At 43.0% G+C, this 23,641-nt stretch overlaps 1 protein-coding gene across 5 annotated transcripts in view; it reads left to right on the top strand.

The window, feature by feature from the left end:
- Positions 1 to 23,641, top strand: part of LOC110496375 (RNA polymerase II subunit A C-terminal domain phosphatase) — a 119,956-nt gene that overhangs the window by 13,797 nt on the left and 82,518 nt on the right. For 3 of the 5 annotated variants that reach the window (XM_036952936.2, XM_036952937.2, XM_090208787.1), the window contains one exon: positions 4,477 to 5,652. In XM_036952936.2, the coding sequence (XP_036808831.2) occupies positions 4,477 to 5,652 (1,176 nt within the window). The remainder of the gene's footprint in view (positions 1 to 4,476; positions 5,653 to 23,641) is intronic. The other 2 variants (XM_036952938.2, XM_090208786.1) reach the window with 1 other exon arrangement.

Raw genomic sequence — 23,641 nt, 5'->3', positions numbered from 1 at the left:
CGCAACACATCTCCTTTACATAGAGTTGTTCAGGCTCTTGATTGTGGCCTTTGGTATGTTGTTCCACTCTTCAATGGCTGTGCAAAGTTGCTGGATATTGGCGGGAACTGGAACACGCATTTGTATGTGTTGATCAAGAGCATCCCAAACATGCTTAATGGGTGACATGCAGGCCATGGAAGAACTGGGACATTTTCAGCTTCCAGGAATTGTGTACAGATCCTTGCGACATTATCATGCTGAAACATGAGATAATGGTTGGGGATGAATGACATGACAATGGGCTTCAGGATCTTGTCATGGTATCTCGGTGCATTCTAATTGCTGTCAATAAAATGCAATTGTGTACAAATTTTCCACATGCAAAAATAAACGTATTTGTCTAAAATTGTTCTACTTTGCCAAGATAATCTTTCCACCTGACAGTTTTGGCATATCAAGAAGCTGACTAACCAGCATGATCATAACACAGGTGCACCTTTTGCTGGGGGCAATAAAAGGCAACATTTGTCACACAACACAATGCCACAGATGTCTCAATTTGAGGGAGCACGCAATTGGCATGCTGACTGCAGGATTGTCCACCAGAGCTATTGCCAGAGAATGTAATGTATATTTCTCCACCATAAGCTGTCTCCAATGTTTGTCATCAAGGCAAAGGGTGCTAAAATCCAAACAGATTTTGGCAGTATGTCCAACCATGCCAGCCCAGGACCTCCACATCTGACTTATTCACCTGTGGGATCGTCTGAGACCAGCCACCCAGACAGCTGATTAAACTGAGGAGTATTTCTGTCTAATAAAACTCTTTTGTGGATAAAAATAATTCATTGGCTGGACATGGCTTCCCAGTGGGTGGGCTTGACTCCCAAGTGGTTGTGCCTGTGCCCACCCATGGTTACACCCATGCCCAGTCATGTGAAATCCATAGATTGGCGCTTAATTTATTTATTTAAATTGAATGATTTCATTAAATGAACTGTAGATCGTTGAAATTGCGTTTATATTTTTCGTTCAGTGTGTGTGTGTACACACTATACTAAACAACTCTACAATGTGTCAAGCGTTCCACAGGGATGCTGGCCCATGTTGAATCCAATGCTTCCCACAGTTGTCAATTGGCTGGATGTCCTTTGGTTGTTGGAGCATTCTTTAAACACAGTAAACTGTTGTGAAAAACCCAGTAGCATTGCAGTTCTTGATACAAGCCAGTGCGCCTGGCACCTATTACCATACCCCGTTCAAAGGCACAAATATTTTTTCTTGCCCATTCACCTTTTTATTTAGTTTATTTTGCAAATATTTTCTTAACTTAATACCTGTTGTATTTGGTGGCAAATACATTTTGATTTGAATGGCACACATACATGTGTGTGTACAGTATATGACATAGGCTACTTCACATTATGCATGACAGAAAAACATACGCCTATAGATGTAGCTTGCTTGGGTAAATAAATGAAACTAGCTCCAGTAGGCTAACCTTTTTTTAGTGTGAGCTGTATTCTACTATACGTACTGGAATTTTGCACATTGTTCTAACCACGATAAAGCAGGACGAGAACACGTGATTCTGGTGCAACACATGCAGCCTACAAAGTTACAACTATAGGCTAGCGAATGTTATTTTAATTTGCCAGTATAATAGGTCCTGTTTGTATAAGTAGCCGGCTGAGGGATATACCTTTTCCATAATATTTCCCCTAATGTTATTAGCCTACCTCCTTTCTCTCGTTGCTTCATTCCTTCCTCGCATTCAAATGAAATTAAATCTGTTTCTTTGTCCTTTGTCATTCTAATGATATCCTTGAATAATATCAAACTAGATATGGATGCAGAAGGCTTTCACTTCTCTTCACAAAGATTTATTGAATGTTTTATGGGTCTGAGTAAATAACTGTTTAACTGAGTTCTATTGGATGCTCTGATTTAAAGCAAAGATTAAATAATATTTATATGATCTTTCCAATAAAACATTTTTTTTAAAACAAGTTCACCCCTGTAAGCCAGATGGAGATGTGTAAATTAGATGTGCATTTGGTCTTTATATTACTGTAGCACAAAATGAAAAAGTTACCATGGTGAGATGATGGGCCTACATGTATTGTGAACTGAGCTCTGTATTGAGCTGCCTGCCCCACCCATGGTCTGTCACCACCCTGACTCCCCACCCTGAAAATTCATCACGCAGAGGCTGTAGAGAAGCCAGATTTGACATCTATTTCATTCTAAGCTGTTCATATAAATAATGTATTATAATTTACTAGTTTCTGCTGCCAGACCCAGTGATGGGCATATTTATGTTTTCAAAATAGTGAGTAGATTTACTGAGAGGATAAAGTGCTTTGGAGAACATTGTCTTGAGGCATGCACTTTAACCATAGTTTTGATGCATATAATGTTCTCAATGCTGTGGTTTAATGCCTCAGTGGCCACAGGTCAATTTGCCTTCATTCAGTTACACCTCCTAAAACAGTGTTGGGAAAAAGAACCCAAATTGTCATACTTAAGTAAAAGTAAAGATGCAGTTGAAGTCGGAAGTTTACATGCACTTAGGTTGGAGTCATTAAAACTCGTTTTTCAACCACTCCGCACATTTCTTGTTAACAAACTATAGTTTTGTCGGTTAGGACATCTACTTTGTGCATGACACGTAATGTTTTCCAACAATTGTTTACAGACAGATTATTTAACTTATAATTCACTGTATCACAATTCCAGTAGGTCAGAAGTTTACATACACTAAGTTGACTGTGCCTTTTTAAACCGCTTTGAAAACTCCAGAAAATTGTCATGGCTTAAGAAGCTTCTGATAGGCTAATTGACATCATTTTAGTCAATTGGAGGTGTACCTGTGGATGTATTTCAAGGCCTACCTTCAAACTCAGTGCCTATTTGCTTGACATCATGGGAAAATCAAAATAAATCAGACCTCAGAAAAAAAATTGTGGCCTTCCACAAGTCTGGTTCATCCTTGGGAGCAATTTCCAAATGCCTAAATGTACCACGTTCATATTTACAAACAATAGTACGTAAGTATAAACATCATGGGACCACGCAGCCGTCATACCGCTCAGGAAGGAGACACGTTCCGTCTCCTAGAGATGAATGTACTTTGGTGCGAAAGGTACAAATCAACAACCTTGTGAAAATGCTGGAGGAAACCGGTACAAAGTATCTATATCCACAGTAAAACGAGTCCTATATCGACATAACCTGAAAGGCAGCTCAGTAAGGAAGAAGCCACTGCTCCAAAACCGTCATTAAAAAAAGCCAGACTACGGTTTGCAACTGCACATGGGGACAAAGATTATACTTTTTGGAGAAATGTCCTCTGGTCTGATGAAACAAAAATTGAACTGTTTGGCCATAATGGCCATCATTATGTTTGGTGGAAAAGGGGGGAGGCTTGCAAGCCGAAGAACACCATCCCAACTGTGAAGCACGGGGGTGGCAGCATCATGTTGTGGGGTTCTTTGCTGCAGGAGGGGCTGGTGCACTTCACAAAATAGATGGCATCACGAGGAAGGACAATTATGTGGATACATTGAAGCAACATCTCAAGACATCAGTCAGGAAGTTAAAGCTTGGTCGCAAATGGGTCTTCCAAATGGACAATGACCCCAAGCATACTTCCAAAGTTGTGGCAAAACGGCTTAATTACAACAAAGTCAAGGTATTGGAGTGGCCATCACGAAGCCCTGACCTCAATACCATAGAACATTTGTGGGCAGAAATGAAAAAGCGTGTGCCATCAAGGAGGCCTACAAACCTGACTCAGTTACACCATCTCTGTCAGGAACTTATTGTGGAAGGCTACCTGAAACATTTGACCCAAGTTAAACAATTTAAAGGCAATGCTACCAAATACTAATTGAGTGTATGTAAACTTCTGATGAAATAAATAAAATCTGAAATAAATCATTCGGAAAATAAAGTGCTGATCCTAACTGACCTAAGACAGGGAATTTTTACTAGGATTAAATGTCAGGAATTGTGAAACTGAGTTTAAATGTATTTCGCAATGGTGAATGTAAACTTCCGACTACAACTGTACCTTTTTAATAAAAAATTACTTGAGTAAAGTTAGTCACCCAGTAAAATACTGTTGAGTAAAAGTCTTAAAGTATTTGGTTTTAAATGAACTAAAGTATTAAAAGTAGAAATAATTTAAAATTCTTTATTAGGCAAACCGGACGGCACCATGTTATTGTTTTTAAAATGTACGAATATCCAGGGGCGCACTCCAAGATTCAGAATTCAGTTACAAATTAAGTTTGTTTAGTGAGTCCGCCAGAGCAGAGGCAGTAGGGATGTACAGATACCATAAACTACTTAAGTACTTTTACACCTCTGCTAAAACAACTTCAATGGAAGGTATTCACAGACACCTTCTAGTCTAGTGATTTTAAGTGGCAAAATGTCTGTGCGTGTGTTTTAATATGCTAATTCTCAGCTTGTGATGTTTTACCCTAGCAGGCAGCCAGGCCAGCCGACCAGCAGAGGCCTCAGAACCAGCAGTAACGTCAGGGACAACAGGGCCTAAAACAGGGCCATCTGGGGGGTCGTCTGCATCAGAGGAGCAGAGTAATGGTCTTAAGAAACAACGGGCCAAAGACCACAACAATGGAGGGAGGGGGGAGTCAACAGCACCCTCAGCCACTCAGGGTTCAGCAGCCAATGAACGGACTCAACCGGACGGTGGCGAGGCTGTGGAGGAGGAGCGGGGTCAGGGCGAGGGAGCCGAGGCCAGCGCGGCAGCACAGGTGAGCGACAGGATGCATGTGAAAGATGAGATGAAAGCGGAGGGGAATGGAGAGGGGAAGGATGGCAGCAGGACATTGGGCTCAGGGGAGGAAGCTCCCCTTCCGGGTGGGGTGAACTCATCCTCCACTCCTCTTCCTCCATCATCCACTCCTCCAGACCTCCATGAACCCAACAGCAACCTGGACTTTGACCTGTCCAGCGACAGTGACGCTGACTCTCTTACGGGTAAACCCACCTCATCAGACAACGAGAGGGACGGGGTGTCCAGCCAGACCAAGAAGTCCAAACAGGAAGGGGCGGAGCAGGCAGCAGTAGAGGAGCCATCAGGTGGGGCTGGAGGAAGGGAGGGTGAGAACAGCTCCGCGGTAGTAGGGGAGACCTCAGATGAGACATCTGGGTCAGAGGTTGTCTTCCCTCCAGACCCGGAGCAGGAGAACGGGCGCTTAGAGCGGAGGGAGGCTGAGACAGAGTCCCAGAACAGTGAACAGTCAGGAGTCACCATGGGGGAGGAGTCTCTGGACCCGAGCATGGAGGAGGAGGAAGAGGAAGAGAAAGAGGAGGTGGACGTGGACAAGGATGACCACCTCATCTACCTAGAAGAGGTGCTGGAGCGTATCCATGGAGAGTACTACGCCCGCTACAGCGCCTTCCTCGGGAAGGAACGCCCAGAGATGCCTGACATCAGGAAGATCGTCCCGGAGCTGAAGGCCCGGAGCCTGGAGGGCACCACCATTGTGTTCTCTGGACTGTACCCCACCAATTACCCCATGGAGAGAACCAGGGAGAATTACCACGCCAAGGCCCTGGGAGCAAAGATAGGAAAGGGCCTCCTGCTCCGCTCTAAAGACCCTGGCAGAACCACACACCTCATTGCTGCTAGAGCAGGTGAGTTACTACCTACATTGCCTTTGGAAAGTATTCACACCCCTTGACTTTTCCCAAATTGTATTGTCTAACAGCCTGAGATTTTGTGTTATTTGACCTACACACAATGCCCCATAATGTAAAAGTGGAATTCAATTTACAAATTTAATAATTCAAACCCTTTGTTGTGGCAAGCCTAAATAAGTTCAGGAGTAAAAATGTCCTTAACAAGTTGCATGGACTCTTGTGTGCAATAATAGTGTTTAAAATGCTTTTTAAATGACTACCCCATCTCTGTACCCCACACATACAATTATCTGTAAGGTCACTCAGTCGAGCTGTGAATTTCATGCACAGCTTCAACCACAGGGTAGCCTAGTGGTTAGAGCGTTGGACTAGTAACCGGAAGGTTGCAAGTTCAAACCCCCGAGCTGACAAGGTACAAATCTGTCGTTCTGCCCCTGAACAGGCACAGGCCGTCATTGAAAATAAGAATTTGTTCTTAACTGACTTGCCTAGTTAAATAAAGGTAAAATAAAAACAAAGACCAGGGAGGTTTTCCAATGCCTCACAAAGAAGGACACCTATTGGTAGATGGCTACAAAAAAAAAGCAGTCATTAAAAATACCTTTGAGCATGGTGAAGTTATGAATTACACTTTGGATGGTGTATCAATACACCCTGTCACTACAAAGATACAGAAGTCCTTCCTAGCTCAGTTGCCAGAGAGGAAGGAAACCACTCAGGGATTTCACCACGAGGCCAATGGTGACTTTAAAACAGTTACAGGGTTTAATGGCTGTGATGGGAGAGAACTGAGGATGGATCAACAACATTGTAGTTACTCCACAATACTAACCTAAATAACAGAGTGAAAAGGACAAAAAATATTCCAAAACATGCATCCTATTTGCAACAAGGCACTAATGCTGCAAAGAACTTTTAAGTCCTGAATTCAATGTGTTATGTTTAGGGCAAATACAACACATCATTGAGTACCACTCTTTTTTTCAAGCATGGTGGTGGCTGCATCATGTTTTGGGTATCCATGTAATCAGCAAGGACTAGGGAGTTTAAAAAAAAAAATATATATATATATATATATATATATATATATATATAAATATGTATGTAGGTAGGTAGGTAGGTAGGTAGGTAGGAAGAAAGAAAAAAAAAGACACGGAATAGAGCTAAGCACAGGCAAAATCCTAGAGGAAGAACTTGTCTCCCAGTCTGTTGGAAAGCAGACTGAACCAGGTTAAGGCCAAGTTACTTACCAAAACAACATTGAATGTACCTGAGTGGCCTAGTTACAGTTTTGACTGTACAGCAACTTGAAAATCTATAGAAATGTGTCAATAATCAACAACCAACTTGAGAGAGCTTGAAGAACTTTCACAATAATAATGTGCGAATATTGTACAATCCAGGTGTGCAAAGCTCTTAGACTTACCCAGAAAGACTCACAGCTGTAATCGCTGCCAAAGGCGATTCTATCATGTATTGACTCGGGTGTGAATGCTTACGTAAATGAGAGATTTCTATATTTCATTTTCAATAGATTTGACATTTTATACAAACATGTTTTTACTTTGTCATTGTGGGGTATTGTGTGTAGATGGGTGAGAAATGTAATTTATTTAGAATTCAGGCTGTAACACAACAAAATGTGCAATAAGTCAGGTGGTGTGGACACTTTCTGAAGGCACAGTATATGAGTATATAAAACATTAAGAACACCTGCTCTTTTACAGACTGACCAGGTGAATCCAGGTGAAAGCTATGATCCCTTATTGATGTCACTTGTTAAATCCACTTCAATCGGTGTAGAAGGGTTGGAGGCAGGTTAAAGAAGGATTTTTAAGCCTTGAGACATGGATTGTGTGTGTGTGCCTTTGAATGGGGTATGGGAGTAGGTGCCAGGCGCACCGGTTTCTGTCAACTGCAATGCTGCAGGGTTTTGCCACTTTGTTTGGTAAGCCAAGTGTTGCGGCTGGGGAAGAGCATGCAGTTCTTTTGGAGCATAGAACATTATCCCCATTCGTGGTCCTCTCAGATTCGCGGTAAGCTTTTTGTATCCTATGTGAATAGAGGCTGGTACAGGTGTTCATGGTTTGTCCTCTGCTGAACTCTTGCCTACAAAGAAACATCAAGTTCAGTTACATCTTCATCCGTTTGACGTAATGAGAGGAAATCAGATCAGTGACCTGAACTAATAGAGGAAAGTCTGTATGAATTTATTCAAGTCAATACTCTGCTTGTTGAGTTGCAGCCTGATCAAACTTTATTATGATTTATTTGAACAGAATTCCATCATTAATCCATGGCCTTGGATATTATTTAATTAGAATAACAAAACCTTACTCTGAACTTTGGTTCATTGAATTTTAATCAGATTTTTAAAATTAATTTAATTAATAATAGAGTAACAACTCTGTTTGGGGAAGCGCAGAACATCTCTGAAGTATCTCGATTCTACAGTTATCTGTGGCCCGACAACACAAGTCTTCATCTCATTCTGCAGAATTTCTCTCGAGTCCAGTTATTATAGCTGCTCATTTCCAAACAGGGTTTATCCTCTTTACAGAAGCGCATCTTTAATGTAATTGGTAAATTGTTCTTCTGTGTAATAGCCTTGGCCTAATTGTAGAAATATGCTTTTTTTGATATCCACCATGATGTAGCCTAATTGGGCTAAATTATAAACTTCTTTTTTTTTCTCAAGATGGCGTAGCAGCAGGACATGTTTGTTTTTGTCACGTGTAAAAAAAAAAAAAAAAATTTAAAAATCACCTTTCTATATACATCATTTATCACCTTTCTATATACATTTCAAACTCTTTTTCCATTTTTTTATTAAATATACCTTCCCACAACCCGCCTCACCCAACGTGGTATGGATCTGCTATTTGATTTTAGACCTTATAACTGGAACCTCCATCAGAAGCTAGCCAGCTAATTAGCTACTAGCTATTTAGTCATTGTTAGCCACTGTTAGCAGTATTTACCTTTTAACACAGTCACCAGCCGCTTTAGCCCGGATAATATCTGCCAGTCTGCACAGCGTGATATCAGCCCTGAGCATATTGGACTGCTTTCCCCCCCACTACATCACCGGATTCCTGCCGCAAACCCTGGACCATGGCACCGGATCACCTCAGCTAGCTAGCTGCTACCGAATGGCTATCGTGGCCAACGTCCTTGTCCAGAAGCAAGCACCAGTTAGCCTCGAGCTAGGCCCATTCCCCCAGCTAGCAAACAAAGTACACCAACTACAATACCTCTCTTGCCAATTGGCCTGGACCCTTTGTCAACACGGAGCCCCACCGATCCATCACGACTGGTCTGCTGACGTATTTCGGCCGATGTGCTCTCAACCGGCCTCTGTTGTTGATGTCGGTGAGGACCCAGCTACTAGCCCCGGCCCGCTAACTCTGAGCGTTGTGTCTCCCGCTCTGCCTAGCGTAGTGACGACTGCGGAGCGGCTCCCTGTTTCATCCATTGCTGCTTATTGGACCCTATGATCACTCGGCGACACAGCTGATGCCTACTGTTCATTAACACGGCACTTCATTTTGTTTATCTGTCGGCCCCAGCCTCCAACTCTGGCCCTGTGTGTAGCTAACTGACCCTCTCTGCCCATTCATCGCCATTTACCCGTTGTTGTTGTCTTCGCTATTTACCGGTTGTTGTCTTTTTTTTTTTTATTTTTTTTTTTTACCTTTATTTAACCAGGCAAGTCAGTTAAGAACAAATTCTTATTTTCAATGACGGCCTGGGAACAGTGGGTTAACTGCCTGTTCAGGGGCAGAACGACAGATTTGTACCATGTCAGCTCGGGGGTTTGAACTCGCAACCTTCCGGTTACTAGTCCAACGCTCTAACCACTAGGCTACCCTGTCTAGCCCTCACAATCATCACCTGTGATTGCTTTATGCCTCCCTCTGTCAATATGCCTTGTATACTGTTGTTTAGGGTAGCTCTCATTGTTTTGTTTTACCGCGGAGCCCCTAGTCCCGCTCTACATGCCTCGGTTACCTCCCTTGCCCCACCCCCCACACATTTGGAGACCGCACCTAGCTTAACTGGGTGCTTCCAGAGATGCAGCCTCTTTTATCGTCACTCAATGCCGAGGTTTACCTCCACTGTACTCGCACCCTACCATGCTCTTCTCTGGGCATTATGCCCTGGCTCTATCCTACCACGGCCAGAAGTCTGCTCCATTTACTCTGTTCCAAACACACTAGATGACCAGTACTTATAGCCTTTAGCCGCACCCTTATCCTACTCCTCCTCTGTTCCTCTGGTGATGTAGAGGTTAACCCACGCCTTGTGTGTCCCCAGGCTCTTTCATTTGTTGACTTCTGTAACCGGAAAAGCCTTGGGTTCATGCATGTTAACATCAGAAGCCTCCTCCCTAAGTTTGTTTTACTCACTGCTTTAGCACACTCCGCCAACCCTGATGTCCTAGCCATGTCTGAATCCTGGCTTAGGAAGGCCACCAAAAATTCTGAAATTGCCCTGGACACCATATGTGAATTGATTGCCCATCTATTATCAGAGTTCGTACTGTTAGGTGACCTAAACTGGTATGCTTCACACCCCGGCTGTCTAAGCTAGATGCCCTCAATCTCATACAAATTGTACCTACCAGGTACAACCCAAAATCCGTAAACATGGGCACCCTCATATCATCCTGACCAACTTGCCCTCTACATGCACCTCTGCTGTTTTCAGCCAGGATCTCATTACCTGTGTCCGTTATGGGTCCGCGGTCAAACGACCACCCCTCATTACTGTCAAATGCTCCCTAAAACATTTCTGCGAGCAGGCCTTCCTAATCGACCTGGCCCGGGTATCCTGGAAGGATATTCACCTCATCCCGACAGTAGAGGATGTCTTGTTGTTCTTCAAAATGGTCTTCCTCACCGTCTTAAATAAGCATGCCCTTTTCCCCAAAAATGTTGAACTAAGAACATATATAGCCCTTGGTTCACTCCAGACCTGACTGCCCTTGACCAGCACAAAAACATCCTGTGGCGCACTGCACTAGCTTCAAATAGTTCCCGCGATATGCAACTTTTCAGGGATCAATATACACAGTCAGTTTGGAAAGCAAAGGCTAGCTTTTTCAAACAGAAATTGGCATACTGCAGCACTAATTCCAAAAAGTTTTGGGACACTGTAAAGTCCGTGGAGAATAAGAGCATCTCCTCTTAGCTGCCCACTGCACTGAGGCTAGGAAACACGGTCACCACCGATTTAAACCCACGATAATCGAGAATTTCAATAAGCATTTCTCTTCGGCTGGCCACCCCAACCCCAGCCAACAGCTCTGGACCCCCGCAGCAACTGGCCCAAGCCCCCCCCCCCCCCCCCCCCCCCCCAGCTTCTCCTTCACCCAAATCCAGGCAGCTGATGTCCTGAAAGAGCTGATCTGGATCCCTACAAAACAGCTGGGCTAGGCAATCGGGACCCTCTCTTCCTAAAATTATCCGCCGCCATTGTCGCAACCCTTATTACTAGTCTGTTCCAACCTCTTTCGTATCGTCTGAGATTCCTAAAGATTGGAAAGGGGCCGCAGTCATCCCCCTATTCAAAGGGGGAGACACTCTACACCCAAACTGTTACAGATCTATATCTATCCTGCCCTGCCTTTCAAAAGTTTTCAAAAGCCAAGTGAACAAACAGATCACCCACCATCTCGAATCCCACCGTACCTTCTCCAGTATGCAATCCGGTTTCCGAACTGGTCACGGGTGCACCTCAGCCACGCTCAAGGTCCTAAACGATATCATAACCACAGTCGATTTAAAAAAACTACTGTGAAGCCATCTTCATCGACCTGGCCAAGGTTTCAACTCTGTCAATCACCACATTCTTATCGGCAGAATCGATAGCCTTGGTTTCTCAAATAACTGCCTCGCCTGGTTCACCAACTACTTCTCAGATATAGTTCAGTGTTTCAAATGGAGGGTCTGTTGTCTGGTCCTTTTGGCAGTCTCTATGGGGGTGCCACAGGGTTCAATTCTCGGGCCGAATCTTTTCTCTGTATATATCAATGATGTCGCTCTTGCTGCGGGTGATTCTTTGATCCACCTCTACCCAGACAACACCATTCTGTATACATCTGGCTCTTTATGGACACTGTGTTAACAAACCTCCAAACGAGCTTCAATGTCATACAACGCTCCTTCCGTGGCCTCCAACTACTCTTAAATGCTATTAAAACTAAGTGCATGCTCTTCAACCAATCGCTGCCCGCCTGACCAGCATCACTACTCTGGACGGTTCTGACTTAGAATATGTGGACAACTACAAATACCTAGGTGTCTGGCAAGACTGTAAACGCTCCTTCTAGACTCATATTAAGTATCTCCAATCCAAAATTAAATCTAGACTCGGCTTCCTATTTCGCAACAAAGCCTCCTTCACTCATGCTGTCAAACATACCCTCGTAAAACTGACTATCCTGCTGATCCTTGACTTGGGCAATGTCATTTACAAAATAGCCTCCAACACTCTACTCAGCAAATTGGATGCAGTCGATCACAGTGCCATCCGTTTTGTCACCAAAGCCCCATATACTACCCACCATTGCAACCTGTATGCTCTCGTTGGCTGGTCCTCGCTACATATTCGTTGCCAAGCCCACTGGCTCCAGGTCATCTATAAGTCTTTGCTAGGTAAAGCTCCGCCTTATCTCAGCTCACTGGTCACCATAGCAACACCCACCCGTAGCACGCACTCCAGCAGGTATATTTCACTGGTCATCCCCAAAGCCAACACCTTCTTTGGCTGCCTTTCCTTCCAGTTCTCTGCTGCCAATGACTGGAACGAATTGCAAAAATCACTGAAGTTGGAGACTTCTATCTCCCCCACTAACTTCAAGCATCGGCTGTCAGGGCAACTTACCGATCCCTGCAGCTGTCCACAGCCCATCTGTAATTAGCCCATCCAACCAACTACCTACCTCATCCCCATATTTGTTGGGTTTTTTTCTGCTCTTTTGCACACCAGTATTTCTACTTGCACATCCTCATCTGCACATCTATCACTCCAGTGTTAATTGATCAATTGTAATTACTTAGCCACTATGGCCTATTTATTGCCTTACCTCCTTACTTAATTTGCACACACTGTATACAGATTTTCAATGGTGTTATTGACTGTTTATCCCATGTGTAACTCTGTTGTTTTTGTCGCACTGCTTTGCTTTATTTTGGCCAGGTTGCAGTTGTAAATTATAACTTGTTCTCAACTGGCCTACCTGGTTAAATAAAGGTGAAATAAAAAATAAAGGTGAAAGGTGAAATCCGGCCAAACCTGGACGACGCTGGGCCAATTGTGCACAGCCCTATGGGACTCCCAATCATGGTCAGTGATACATACTGGATTCGAACTAGGGACTGTATTGACGCCTCTTGCACTGAGATGCCGTGCCTTAGACCGCTGCTCCACTTGGGAGCCCAGTACTGGACTTTTATTTAATATAATTTATTCCTTACTTTAAGGTTGCATCCATTAAATGTTTGGCCTTTGTGTAATTATTTGATATATTATTGCATACCAGTTCATGTGACTAACTCAGATATTGTTCAGTGACTATTCCTCGGGGATGTCTAGTGGAAACAGAAGGGATGGATACATACGTAATGTTGTGGTAGGGTCAGGTGAGACGAGACCGGGTCAGCGTCTTGGTTCTTTCTGCTCTGCTGACTATGTCTTTGGCGGTTATGGTATTTTGGGTAATGATTAATTGTCATGCAAATGACCACTGTTATTTTCACTTTTTACTTTTTTGTTGATCTAAAAACAATATTGCAATGCATCATAATGAATATGTAAAAAATTGCTACAACATACTTAATGAATACAACGTACAGATTCCGTGACACCCCTGTCTCAAAAACAAGGGATTTTGACTGGTTGGACCTAGAGGTCGACCGATTATGATTTTTGAACGCCGATACAGACTATCGGAGGACTAAAAAAAGCCGAGACCTATTAATCGTCTGATTAAAACAATAAAATAATAATAATTTAAAAAAAAATAATAACAAAAAATATATATAGATATATTTGTAATAATGACAATTACAACAATACTGAATTAACACTTATTCTAACTTAAATAGTAAATAAAAATCAATTTAGTCTCAAATAATGAAACATGTTCAATTTGGTTTAAATAATAAAAAAACAAAGTGATGGAGAAGAAAGTAAAAGTGCAATATGTGCCATGAAAAAAAAAAAAGCTAATGTTTAAGTTCCTTGCTCAGAACATGAGAACATATGAAAGCTGGTCGTTCCTTTTAACATGAGTCTTCAAAATTCCCAGTTAAGAAGTTTTAGGTTGTAGTTATTATAGGACTATTTCTCTCTCATTTGTATTTCATTAACCTTTGACTAGTGGATGTTCTTATAGGCACTATAGTATTGCCAGCCTAATCTCGGGAGTTTAACAGCACTGTGCGTCCAAGCATTGCGAAGAGCTGCTGGCAAACACAGGAAAGTGCTGTTTGAATGAATTCTTACGAGCCTGCTGCTGCCTACCATTGCTCAGTCAGACTGCTCTATCAAATATCAAATCATTGACTTAATTATAATATAATAAACATACAGAAGTACGAGCCTTAGGTCATTAATATGGTCAAATCCGGAAACTATAATTTCGAAAACAAAACATTTTATTATTTCAGTGAAATACGGAACCGTTCCGTATTTTATCGAACGGGTGACATCCATAAGTCTAAATATTGCTGTTACATTGTACAACCGTCAATGTTATGTCATAATTATGTGAAATTCTGGCAAATTAATTACGGTCTTTGTTAGGAAGAAATGGTCTTCACACTGTTCGCAACAAGCCAAGTGTCCAAAACTGCTGTATATACCCTGACTCTGCTTGCACGAACACAAGAGAAGTGACACAATTTCCCTTGTTAATATTGCCTGCTAACATGAATTTATTTTAACTAAATATGCAGGTTTAAAAATATATACTTGTGTATTGATTTTAAGAAAGGCATTGATGTTTTTGGTTAGGTACATTGGTTCAACGACAGTGCTTTTTTCGCAAATGTGCTTGTTAAATCATCACCCGTTTGGCGAAGTAGGCTGTGATTCGATGATAATCAATGCGGTGCCTGTTCATTTATTTGCAACGCAGGACAAGCTAGTTAAACTAGTAATATCATCAACCATGTGTAGTTAACTAGTGATTATGGTAAGATTGATTGTTTTGTTTTTTATAAGATAAGTTTAATGCTAGCTAGCAACTCACCTTGGCTCCTTGCTTCACTCGCGTAATAGGTGGTCAGCCTGCCACGCAGTCTCCTCGTGGAGTGCAATGTAATCCGCCATAATCAGGGTCCAAAAATGCCGATTACCGATTGTTATGATAACTTCAAATCCGCCATGCCGATTAATCGGTCGACCTCTAGTTGGAACTTTTGGAAATTAATGTGAATCGCAATCACAGTACCAAATCACAATACATATAGATTCGCAATACATACATTTATATCATATTGGCTCCAAAGTATCGTAATAATATTGTATCATGAGGTCCCTGGCAATTCCCAGCTGTACTGTTTATACTGTTTATGTTAATTGAAGTCTGAGTGGTGTGGTAAAACCATAGGTGGAACACAACACAGATGGCTAAAATAATTTGTTTGAAACATATTGACTGTCGTGTCAGAGGTCAGGTTACCGTCAACACAGGAAGAATATCAGTTACATACTCCTCGCCTCCTTCTCAAAGGCCATTGCAGGAGAAGGTCAGAGGGGAGGGATCTTCTGGATCTTCCCCATAGCCTGTTGATGCAGCAGGTCAGATCAGAGCAGCACTACAGGGCCAGATGACATGGTGATCACCTCTCAAATGCATCAGAGCCTGAGCCCGGTTCACACCTCAAACACGTAAGAGCCTGTCCCCCTGGTCCATAATCATCTCAAACACATCAACCATCCCCCGCCCCCTGTTTCACCGGTTCCTGGTTCACTGGTCCAAGGTCATTTCAGGTGTCTGTTTATTGCTCGTTTGGCAGAATAAAGCAGTTGGCTTGTTCACAATCACCATCATTATCAGAGAGTGGACTACTGCGAGAGAGGACCTGTGTACTCTCTGCCAGGGAGTTAGGTCTCTTGTCTGCTTCGTTGGGTTCCGAGGCCAAACAAACAAGAGGAGCAAAAAAAACAAACAGCCGAAAGTAACATTGTTTCACTCAAAAGTCAAGTGATTTTCCTTCGCTAAGTAGATATTAATTTGCAAAGGAAAAAGCTGCTCATTGCAAGTGTGTTTGTCTTTGTTAGGAAACCTCAAGAAGGAGAGGACATTATAATGGTTGTTGATCACTGAGTCAAATCACATTTAACAAGGCAACTGCAAAGATGTCGGCACCCAAGAAAAAGCACAATTGAGATATTGCGTGTGACTAACACATTTTCAGTTAATTACTTTAGCTCCCACTTTGGGCCAATCGATGTCATTTTGCAAATGCCAGATCTTTATGGCAAGACTAATCATTCACCCAAGTTTTGACAAAATAGTACCAGTACTGTCTGAGGTATTGCAGGTGACTAACGCATTGAGACAGATCCACAGTCATTGTTGGGGAACAATTATGGTTGGAAACTACACTGCATGGCCAAAAGTATGTGGACACCTGTTCATTTCAAAATCATTAATATGCAGTTGGTCCCCCGTTTGCTGCTGTTACAGCCTCCACTCTTCTGGGAAGGCTTTCCACTAGCTGTTGGAACATTGCTGCATTGAACATTCAGCCACAAGAGTATTAGTGAGGTCAGATTGATGTTGAGCAGTTAGGCCTGGCTCGCGGTCGGCATTCCAATTCATCCCAAATGTGTTCAATTGAGTTGAGGTCAGGGCGCTGTGCAAGCCAGTCAAGTTCTTCCACACCGATCCCGACAATCCATTTCTGTATGGACCTTGCGTTGCGCACAGGGGCATTGCTATGCTGAAACAGGAAACTCTTGCCACAGGAAGCACAGAATCGACTAGAATGTCATTGTATACTGTAGCGTTAAGATTTCCCTTCGCTGGAACTAAGGAGCCTGAACCATGAAAAACAGCCCCAGACCATTATTCCTTCTCCATCAAACTTTATGGTTGGCATTATGCATTGGGGCAGCTAGTGTTCTCCTGACATCCGCCAAACCCAGATTTGTTTGTCGGACTGCCAGATGGTCAAGTATGATTCATCACTCCAGAGAACGAGTTTCCACTGCTCCAGAGTCCAATGGCGGCAAGCTTTATACCACTTCAGCTGACACTTGGCATTGCGCATGGTGATCTTAGGATTCTGTTAGCTTGTGTGGCCTACCGCTTCACGGCTGAGCCGCTGTTGCTCCTAGGCATTTCCACTTCACAATAACAGCACTAACAGCTGAACGGGGCAGCTCTAGCAGGGCAGAAATTTGACGAACGGACTTGTTGGAAAGGTGGCATCCTATGACTGTGCCACATTAAAAGTCACTGAGCTCTTCAGTAAGGCCATTCTGCTGCGAATGTTTGTCTATGGTTGTGCGCTCTATTTTATACACCTGTCAGCAACGGGTGTGGCTGAAATAGCCGAATCCACTCATTTGAAAGGGTGTCCACATACTTTCGTGTATATATACTATACATGTTTCAAACGGAGAAGGCAAGGCTGTGTTGATGAATGCTATGGATGCATCCTTAATGCCACCCTATTCCCTTTATAGTACACTACTTTTGACCAGAGCCCCAAGGGCCAATTTGGGACTAAGGCCATGTCAGGAAGAAACAGGCTAGAATAGGGGGGGAAAGATAATGGCACTTCTAACTTTTCCAGTAACCTCATCTGATCGACACATTCAACCTCAACATCTAGCAGAGAGAAAGGTGTAATGGGATGGTGAATTGATACTATGGTTCTCTGTTCATCCCTATCATTATACAGTCATACTGTATTTTCTCTGTTCATCCCTATCATTATACAGTCATACTGTATTTTCTCTGTTCATCCCTATCATTATACAGCCATACTGTATTTTCTCTGTTCATCCCTATCATTATACAGCCATACTGTATTTTCTCTGTTCATCCCTATCATTATACAGTCATACTGTATTTTCTCTGTTCATCCCTATCATTATACAGTCAGACTGTATTGTGTGTCTGTTAATCCCTATCATTATACAGTCATACAGTATTGTGTCTCTGTTCATCCCTATTAGTTTATTACACAGGGCTAGAAGACTCCATCACTGTACATTTAGATTATGAAGTCTCTCTAGCGAGCTAAACCATAATGAATATTAGGCCCACTTAAAGAAAAGTTTCACCCAAAACTATCTTTTGGCATTTGTTTCATTGGTCAATTGTTGATATCGCCCCAAAATGTTTTGCATGTCTTGGTATTTTGTTTCTCATGAAACAAATACCAAAATATCGTTTTGGAGTGGAGTTTTCCTTTAAGTGTTGAACCCAGCGAGCCTTGTAACCTACAGCACATATTCTGTCCTGAATTGAATCAGTCCCTTAACGAATTCCGAACAGAGAATAGCCTAAGCTGTTTCTTTATTGCTTTTCTCAGCTTTAGCATTAGCATATTCTGGTCCCTAATGGGCATGGATGCTATCATACTAGCCTCTTCGAGATATTAAACTGTCATTTGGATTGCAGAATGCATTATCGTGTAACGGAGCATCAGCCGGAGTGTCTTGGGCTAGTTATGGCTTACACCTTGAAGACCACTGTGACCAAGTAAGCTGCACAATTACCAGGTGTTACTGATTTGATGAACACATACATATATAAGACATATCACTAGCTTGTTGTTCCATTAAAATCCTGTCACTACTGCCGTGGTTTCAATTTGGTCTAGCTAAGCACTTTGTTGGCGTTCAATCAAGTGGTACTATCAGAGTTCCTACTGACTGAAATTAGGTTTGGTTCGTATCGCCAACATGGCCCAGCCTTCTAAAGATAGAAGACCATTACCAGTGGTCTCTCTTCAATTATAAAGGCGTGAAGATTCCATTAACAAGACAAACAGGCCTGGACAATGAGTACAACTTTGTTTTTAGATTATCCTTGAACAATCTGTGAGCTGCTCTGACGGCTGGTGCTTAAAGCTCGTGAGGGAGATAAGTGTTTCCAGTTTCAGAGATTTTTGTAGTTCATTCCAGTCATTGGCAGCAGAGAACTGGAAGGAGAGGCGGCCAAAGGAATAATTGGTTTTGGGGGTGACCAGAGAGATATACCTGCTGGAGCGCGTGCTACAAGCGGGTGCTGCTATGGTGACCAGTGAGCTGAGATAAGGGGGGACTTTACCTAGCAGGGTCCAGTAGATGACCTGGAGCCAGTGGGTTTGGCGACGAGTATGAAGCGAGGGCCAGCCAACGAGAGCATACAGGTCACAGTGGTGGGTAGTGTATGGAGCTTTGGTGACAAAACGGATGGCACTGTGATAGACTGCATCCAATTTATTGAGTATGGTATTGGAGGCTATTTTGTAAATGACTTCGCCGAAGTTGAGGATCGGTAGGACGGTCAGTTTTACAAGGGTATGTTTGGCAGCATGAGTGAAGGATGCTTTGTTGCAAAATAGGAAGCCAATTCTAAATTTAACTTTGGATTGGAGATGTTTGATGCGAGTCTGTAAGGAGAGTTTACAGTCTAACCAGACCTAGGTATTTGTAGTTGTCCACATATTCTAAGTCAGAACCGTCCAGAGTAGTGATGCTGGTCAGGCGGGCAGGTGCAGGCAGTGATCGGTTGAAGAGCATGCATTTAGTTTTACTTGTATTTAAGAGCGGTTGGAGGCCACGGAAGGAGAGTTGTATGGCATTGAATCTCTTCTGGAAGGTTGTTAACACAGTGTCCAAACAAGGGCCAGAAGTATACAGAATGGTGTCGTCTGCGTAGAGGTGGATCAGAGACTCACCAGCAGCAAGAGCAACATCATTGATATATACAGAGAAAAGAGTCGGCCCAAGAATTTAACCCTGTGGCACCCCCATAGAGACTGCCAGAGGCCTGGACAACAGGCCCTCCGATTTGACACACTGAACTCTATCAGTGAAGTAGTTGGTGAACCAGGCGATCGAGTCTGCCGATGAGAATGTGGTGATTGACAGAGTCGAAAGCCTTGGCCAGGTCAATGAATACGTCTGCACAGTATTGTTTCTTATCGATGGCGGTTAAGATATCGTTTAGAACCTTGAGCGTGGCTGAGGTGCACCCATGATCAGCTCTGAAACCAGATTGCATCGCAGAGAATGTGCGGTGGGATTCGAAATGGTGGGTAATCTGTTTGTTGACTTGGCTTTCGAAGACCTTAGAAAGGCAGGGTAGGATAGATATAGGTCTGTAGCAGTTTGGGTCAAGAGTGTCTCCCCCTTTGAAGAGGGGAATGACCGCAGCTGCTTTCCAATCTTTGGGAATCTCAGACGACACGAAAGAGAGGTTGAACAGGCTAGTAATAGGTGTTGCAACAATTTCGGCAGATAATTTTAGAAAGAAAGGGTCCAGATTGTCTAGCCCGGCTGATTTGTAGGGGTCCAGATTTTGCAGCTCTTTCAGAACATCAGCTGACTGGATTTGGTAGAAGGAGAAATGGGGAAGGCTTGGGCGAGGTGCTGTGGGGGTACAGTGCTGTTGACCGGGGTAGGGGTAGCCAGGTGGGAAGCATGGCCAGCCGTAGAAAAATGCTTATTGAAATTCTCAATTATAGTGGATTTGTCGGTGGTGACAGAGTTTCCTATCCTCAGTGCAGTGGGCAGCTGGTGTTCTTATTCTCCATGAACCTTACAGTGTCCCAGAACTTTTTTGAGTTTGTGTTGCAGGAAGCAAATTTCTGCTTGAAAAAGCTAGCCTTGGCTTATCTAACTGCCTGTGTATATTGGTTTCTAACTTCCCTGAAAAGTTGCATATCACGGGGGCTGTTCGATGCTAATGCAGAACGCCATAGGATGTTTTTGTGTTGGTTATGGGCAGTCAGCTCTGGAGAGAACCAAGGGCTATATCTGTTCCTGGTTCTACATTTCTTGAATGGGGCATGCTTATTTAATATGGTGAGGAAGGCATTTAAAAAAAAAAATAACCAGGCATCCTCTACTGACGGGATGAGGTCAATATCCTTCCAGGATACCCGGGCCAGGTCGATTAGAAAGGCCTGCTCGCTGAAGTGTTTTAGGGAGCGTTTGACAGTGATGAGGGGTGGTCGCTTGACCGCTGAGCCATTACGGATGCAGACAATGAGGCAGTGATCGCTGAAATCTTGGTTGAAAACAGCAGAGGTGTATTTAGAGAGCAAGTTGGTTAGGATAATATCTATGAGGGTGCCCGTGTTTACGGCTTTGGGGTGGTACCTGGTAGGTTCATTGATAATTTGTGTGAGATCGAGGGCATCAAGCTTAGATTGTAGGATGGCTGGGGTGTTATGCATGTTCCAGTTTAGGTCACCTAGCAGCACGAACTCTGAAGATAGATGGGGGGCAATCAGTTCACATATGGTGTCCAGAGCACAGCTGGGGGCAGAGGGTGGTCTATAGCAGGCAGCAACGGTGAGAGATTTGTTTTTAGAGAGTTGGATTTTTAAAAGTAGAAGTTCAAATTGTTTGGGTAGGCACCTCTTCAGCCATTACAGAGACACGTGAACAACCTTTCTCTGCAAGTCTGAGAGACACTGGCTTTATAGAGCCACCTCACCTCCTGACTCTACAAATGTCACAAGTACCTTCCTGATCTCTGAAACCCACTGACTTCAATGGTGTAACTCTGAAAGAGGAGCAGGGAAGAATAGTCTGTCTGGGCCAAACGGATGATTCTTTCCCTCTGGTCTTTCGAATTAGCGTCATTGAAGTCAATGTGGCTGACTGACAGGTTGGCTGTCTGACTGGCAAGCGGACGTCATGTCTCTAAAGGAGTAATAGCCTCATCCAATCCAACGTGCCCTCAGACATCATCAAGCACAGGAAGTGGCAGGCAGCATTGCCGTCGGCTGCACTTTGCAATCAGCGGTCCGTGGGGGCTCAACGAGCTCTGTACGTCAGAGCCGGACAAATTCAACCACAGAGAGGAGGAGGGAGAAAGGGAGAGGGAGCGCGTAGGGAACCACAGCATACAGGGTCCCACTTCATGTGAAGAGGAAATGTTAAGAAGCTGCCACTGTGTGGGCTGTCGGTACAATGGCCTGAGTGACAGTCATTGTGTGGGCTGTCGATACAAATGCATGAGACAGTCTTTCATTCATTGTACTGGGATTTATATAGGGGTTGGGCTCACTCTGGGTGACAATGTCGGTGTCCCTAGAGTTGGATAATGTGTAATAGATGTGCAGCAATGGCAGTTCTGTTTTCGCTCTTTCATTCCTCCGTCCCATGCATTTTTCCCATATGGATTTTCCCATGTGACAATGTCAGAATACAACATGCTCACGTACAGTGCCTTCAGAAAGTATTCACACCCCTTTACTTTTTCTACATTTTGTGTTTGAGCCTGAATTTAAAACGTATATGATTTTTGTCACTGATCTACACACAATACCACAATGTCAAAGTGGAATTATATTTTAAAAATGAAAAGCTGAAATGTCTTGAGTCAGTAACTATTTAACCCCTTTTGTTATGGCAAGCTTAAAGCTCAGGGGTGAAGGTGTGCCTAGGAAATTGCATGATAAGTTGCATGGACTCATTCCGTGTTCAATAGTGATTAACATGATTTTTAAATAACTAACCCATCTCTGTACCTCACACATACATACATACAATTATCTGTAAGACTCCTCAATCGAGTAATTCATTTCCTGAACAAACTCAACCACAAAACAGGGAGATTTTTCAGTGCCTCGCAAAAAAGGGAAGCTATTGGTAGATGCTGAATTTCCCTTTGAGCATGGTGACGTTATTAATTAGGCTTTGGATTGTGTAGCAATACACCCAGTCAACACAAAGAGACAATGTCCTTCCTAACTCAGTTGCTGGAGAGGAAGGAAACCGCTCAGGGATTTCACCATGAAGCCAATGGTGGTTTTAAAACAATTAGAGTTTAATGGTTGTGAAATGAGAACTGAGGATGGATCAACTTGTAGTTACTCCACAATACTAATCTAAATGACAAAGTGAAGAAAAGGAAGCCTGTACAGAAGAAAAAAAAATCTAAAACATGCATCTTGTTTGCAACAAGGCACTTAAGTAATTCTGCAAAGAAATTAACTTCTTGTCCTCAAGGCAAAGTGTTATGTTTGGGGCAAATTTGAGAGGAAAACCTTGTTCAATCTGCTTTCCAATAGACACTGGGAGATGAATACCTTTCAGCAGGATAATAACCTAAAAAAAACAAGGCCAAATGGGGTTGCTTACCAAGACGACATTGAATGTTCCCGAGTAGCCTAGTTACACTTGTCGAACAAAGTTTAAAATGTTTCAGGGTTTCCTTTTTTAAAGCAATTTACACAGGTAATTCTGATATGTCAAATTATCAAAGTGACATTGACCTCAATATTCTGTAATTGTGTCTGATGTATACTGTAAATCTAAGCTTTCCATTGATATGATTAAAGGATATACGTGAGTAATAATGTGTTGAATACTGGTAAAATCCCAATGGGATGAAAGAGTGATAACATAGCAGTGCAGAACTGGCAGCTTTCCCTCACACATTTTCCAACTCTAGGGACAAAGGCCTTCAAGGAAATCGTCACCCCAATTGAACTCGACAGCCCAAATTGTGAGGTCTGGCCCATGGGCTAATGTTTTAGCTACCTTGTATAATTAATTTTGTTTAGCCATCTCAAATCTCAGCATTGGCAGTCAGATCATATTCAGAGGATTTGTCTGTCTGGCCGCTGTTGCTATGCAATCTCAAGGCTGACCTCTTGTTGTTCTGGATTATTGGCTTATAGCTAGCTACACAGTCGGAACTGAACACGCTAGTATCAATTTCAGACACACCTAATCAACGTGGGGAGAAAATATGGCAAAGAATGATAGGCTATCGATGTGCAGAGCAGAG

This window comes from Oncorhynchus mykiss, chromosome 18 (assembly GCF_057628025.1).
Source record: "Oncorhynchus mykiss isolate SJ-2025 chromosome 18, ASM5762802v1, whole genome shotgun sequence".
Taxonomy (NCBI): Eukaryota; Metazoa; Chordata; class Actinopteri; order Salmoniformes; family Salmonidae; genus Oncorhynchus; species Oncorhynchus mykiss.
Note: the sequence above shows the minus strand (reverse complement) of the source record. Positions and strands in the feature narration are given on the sequence as shown.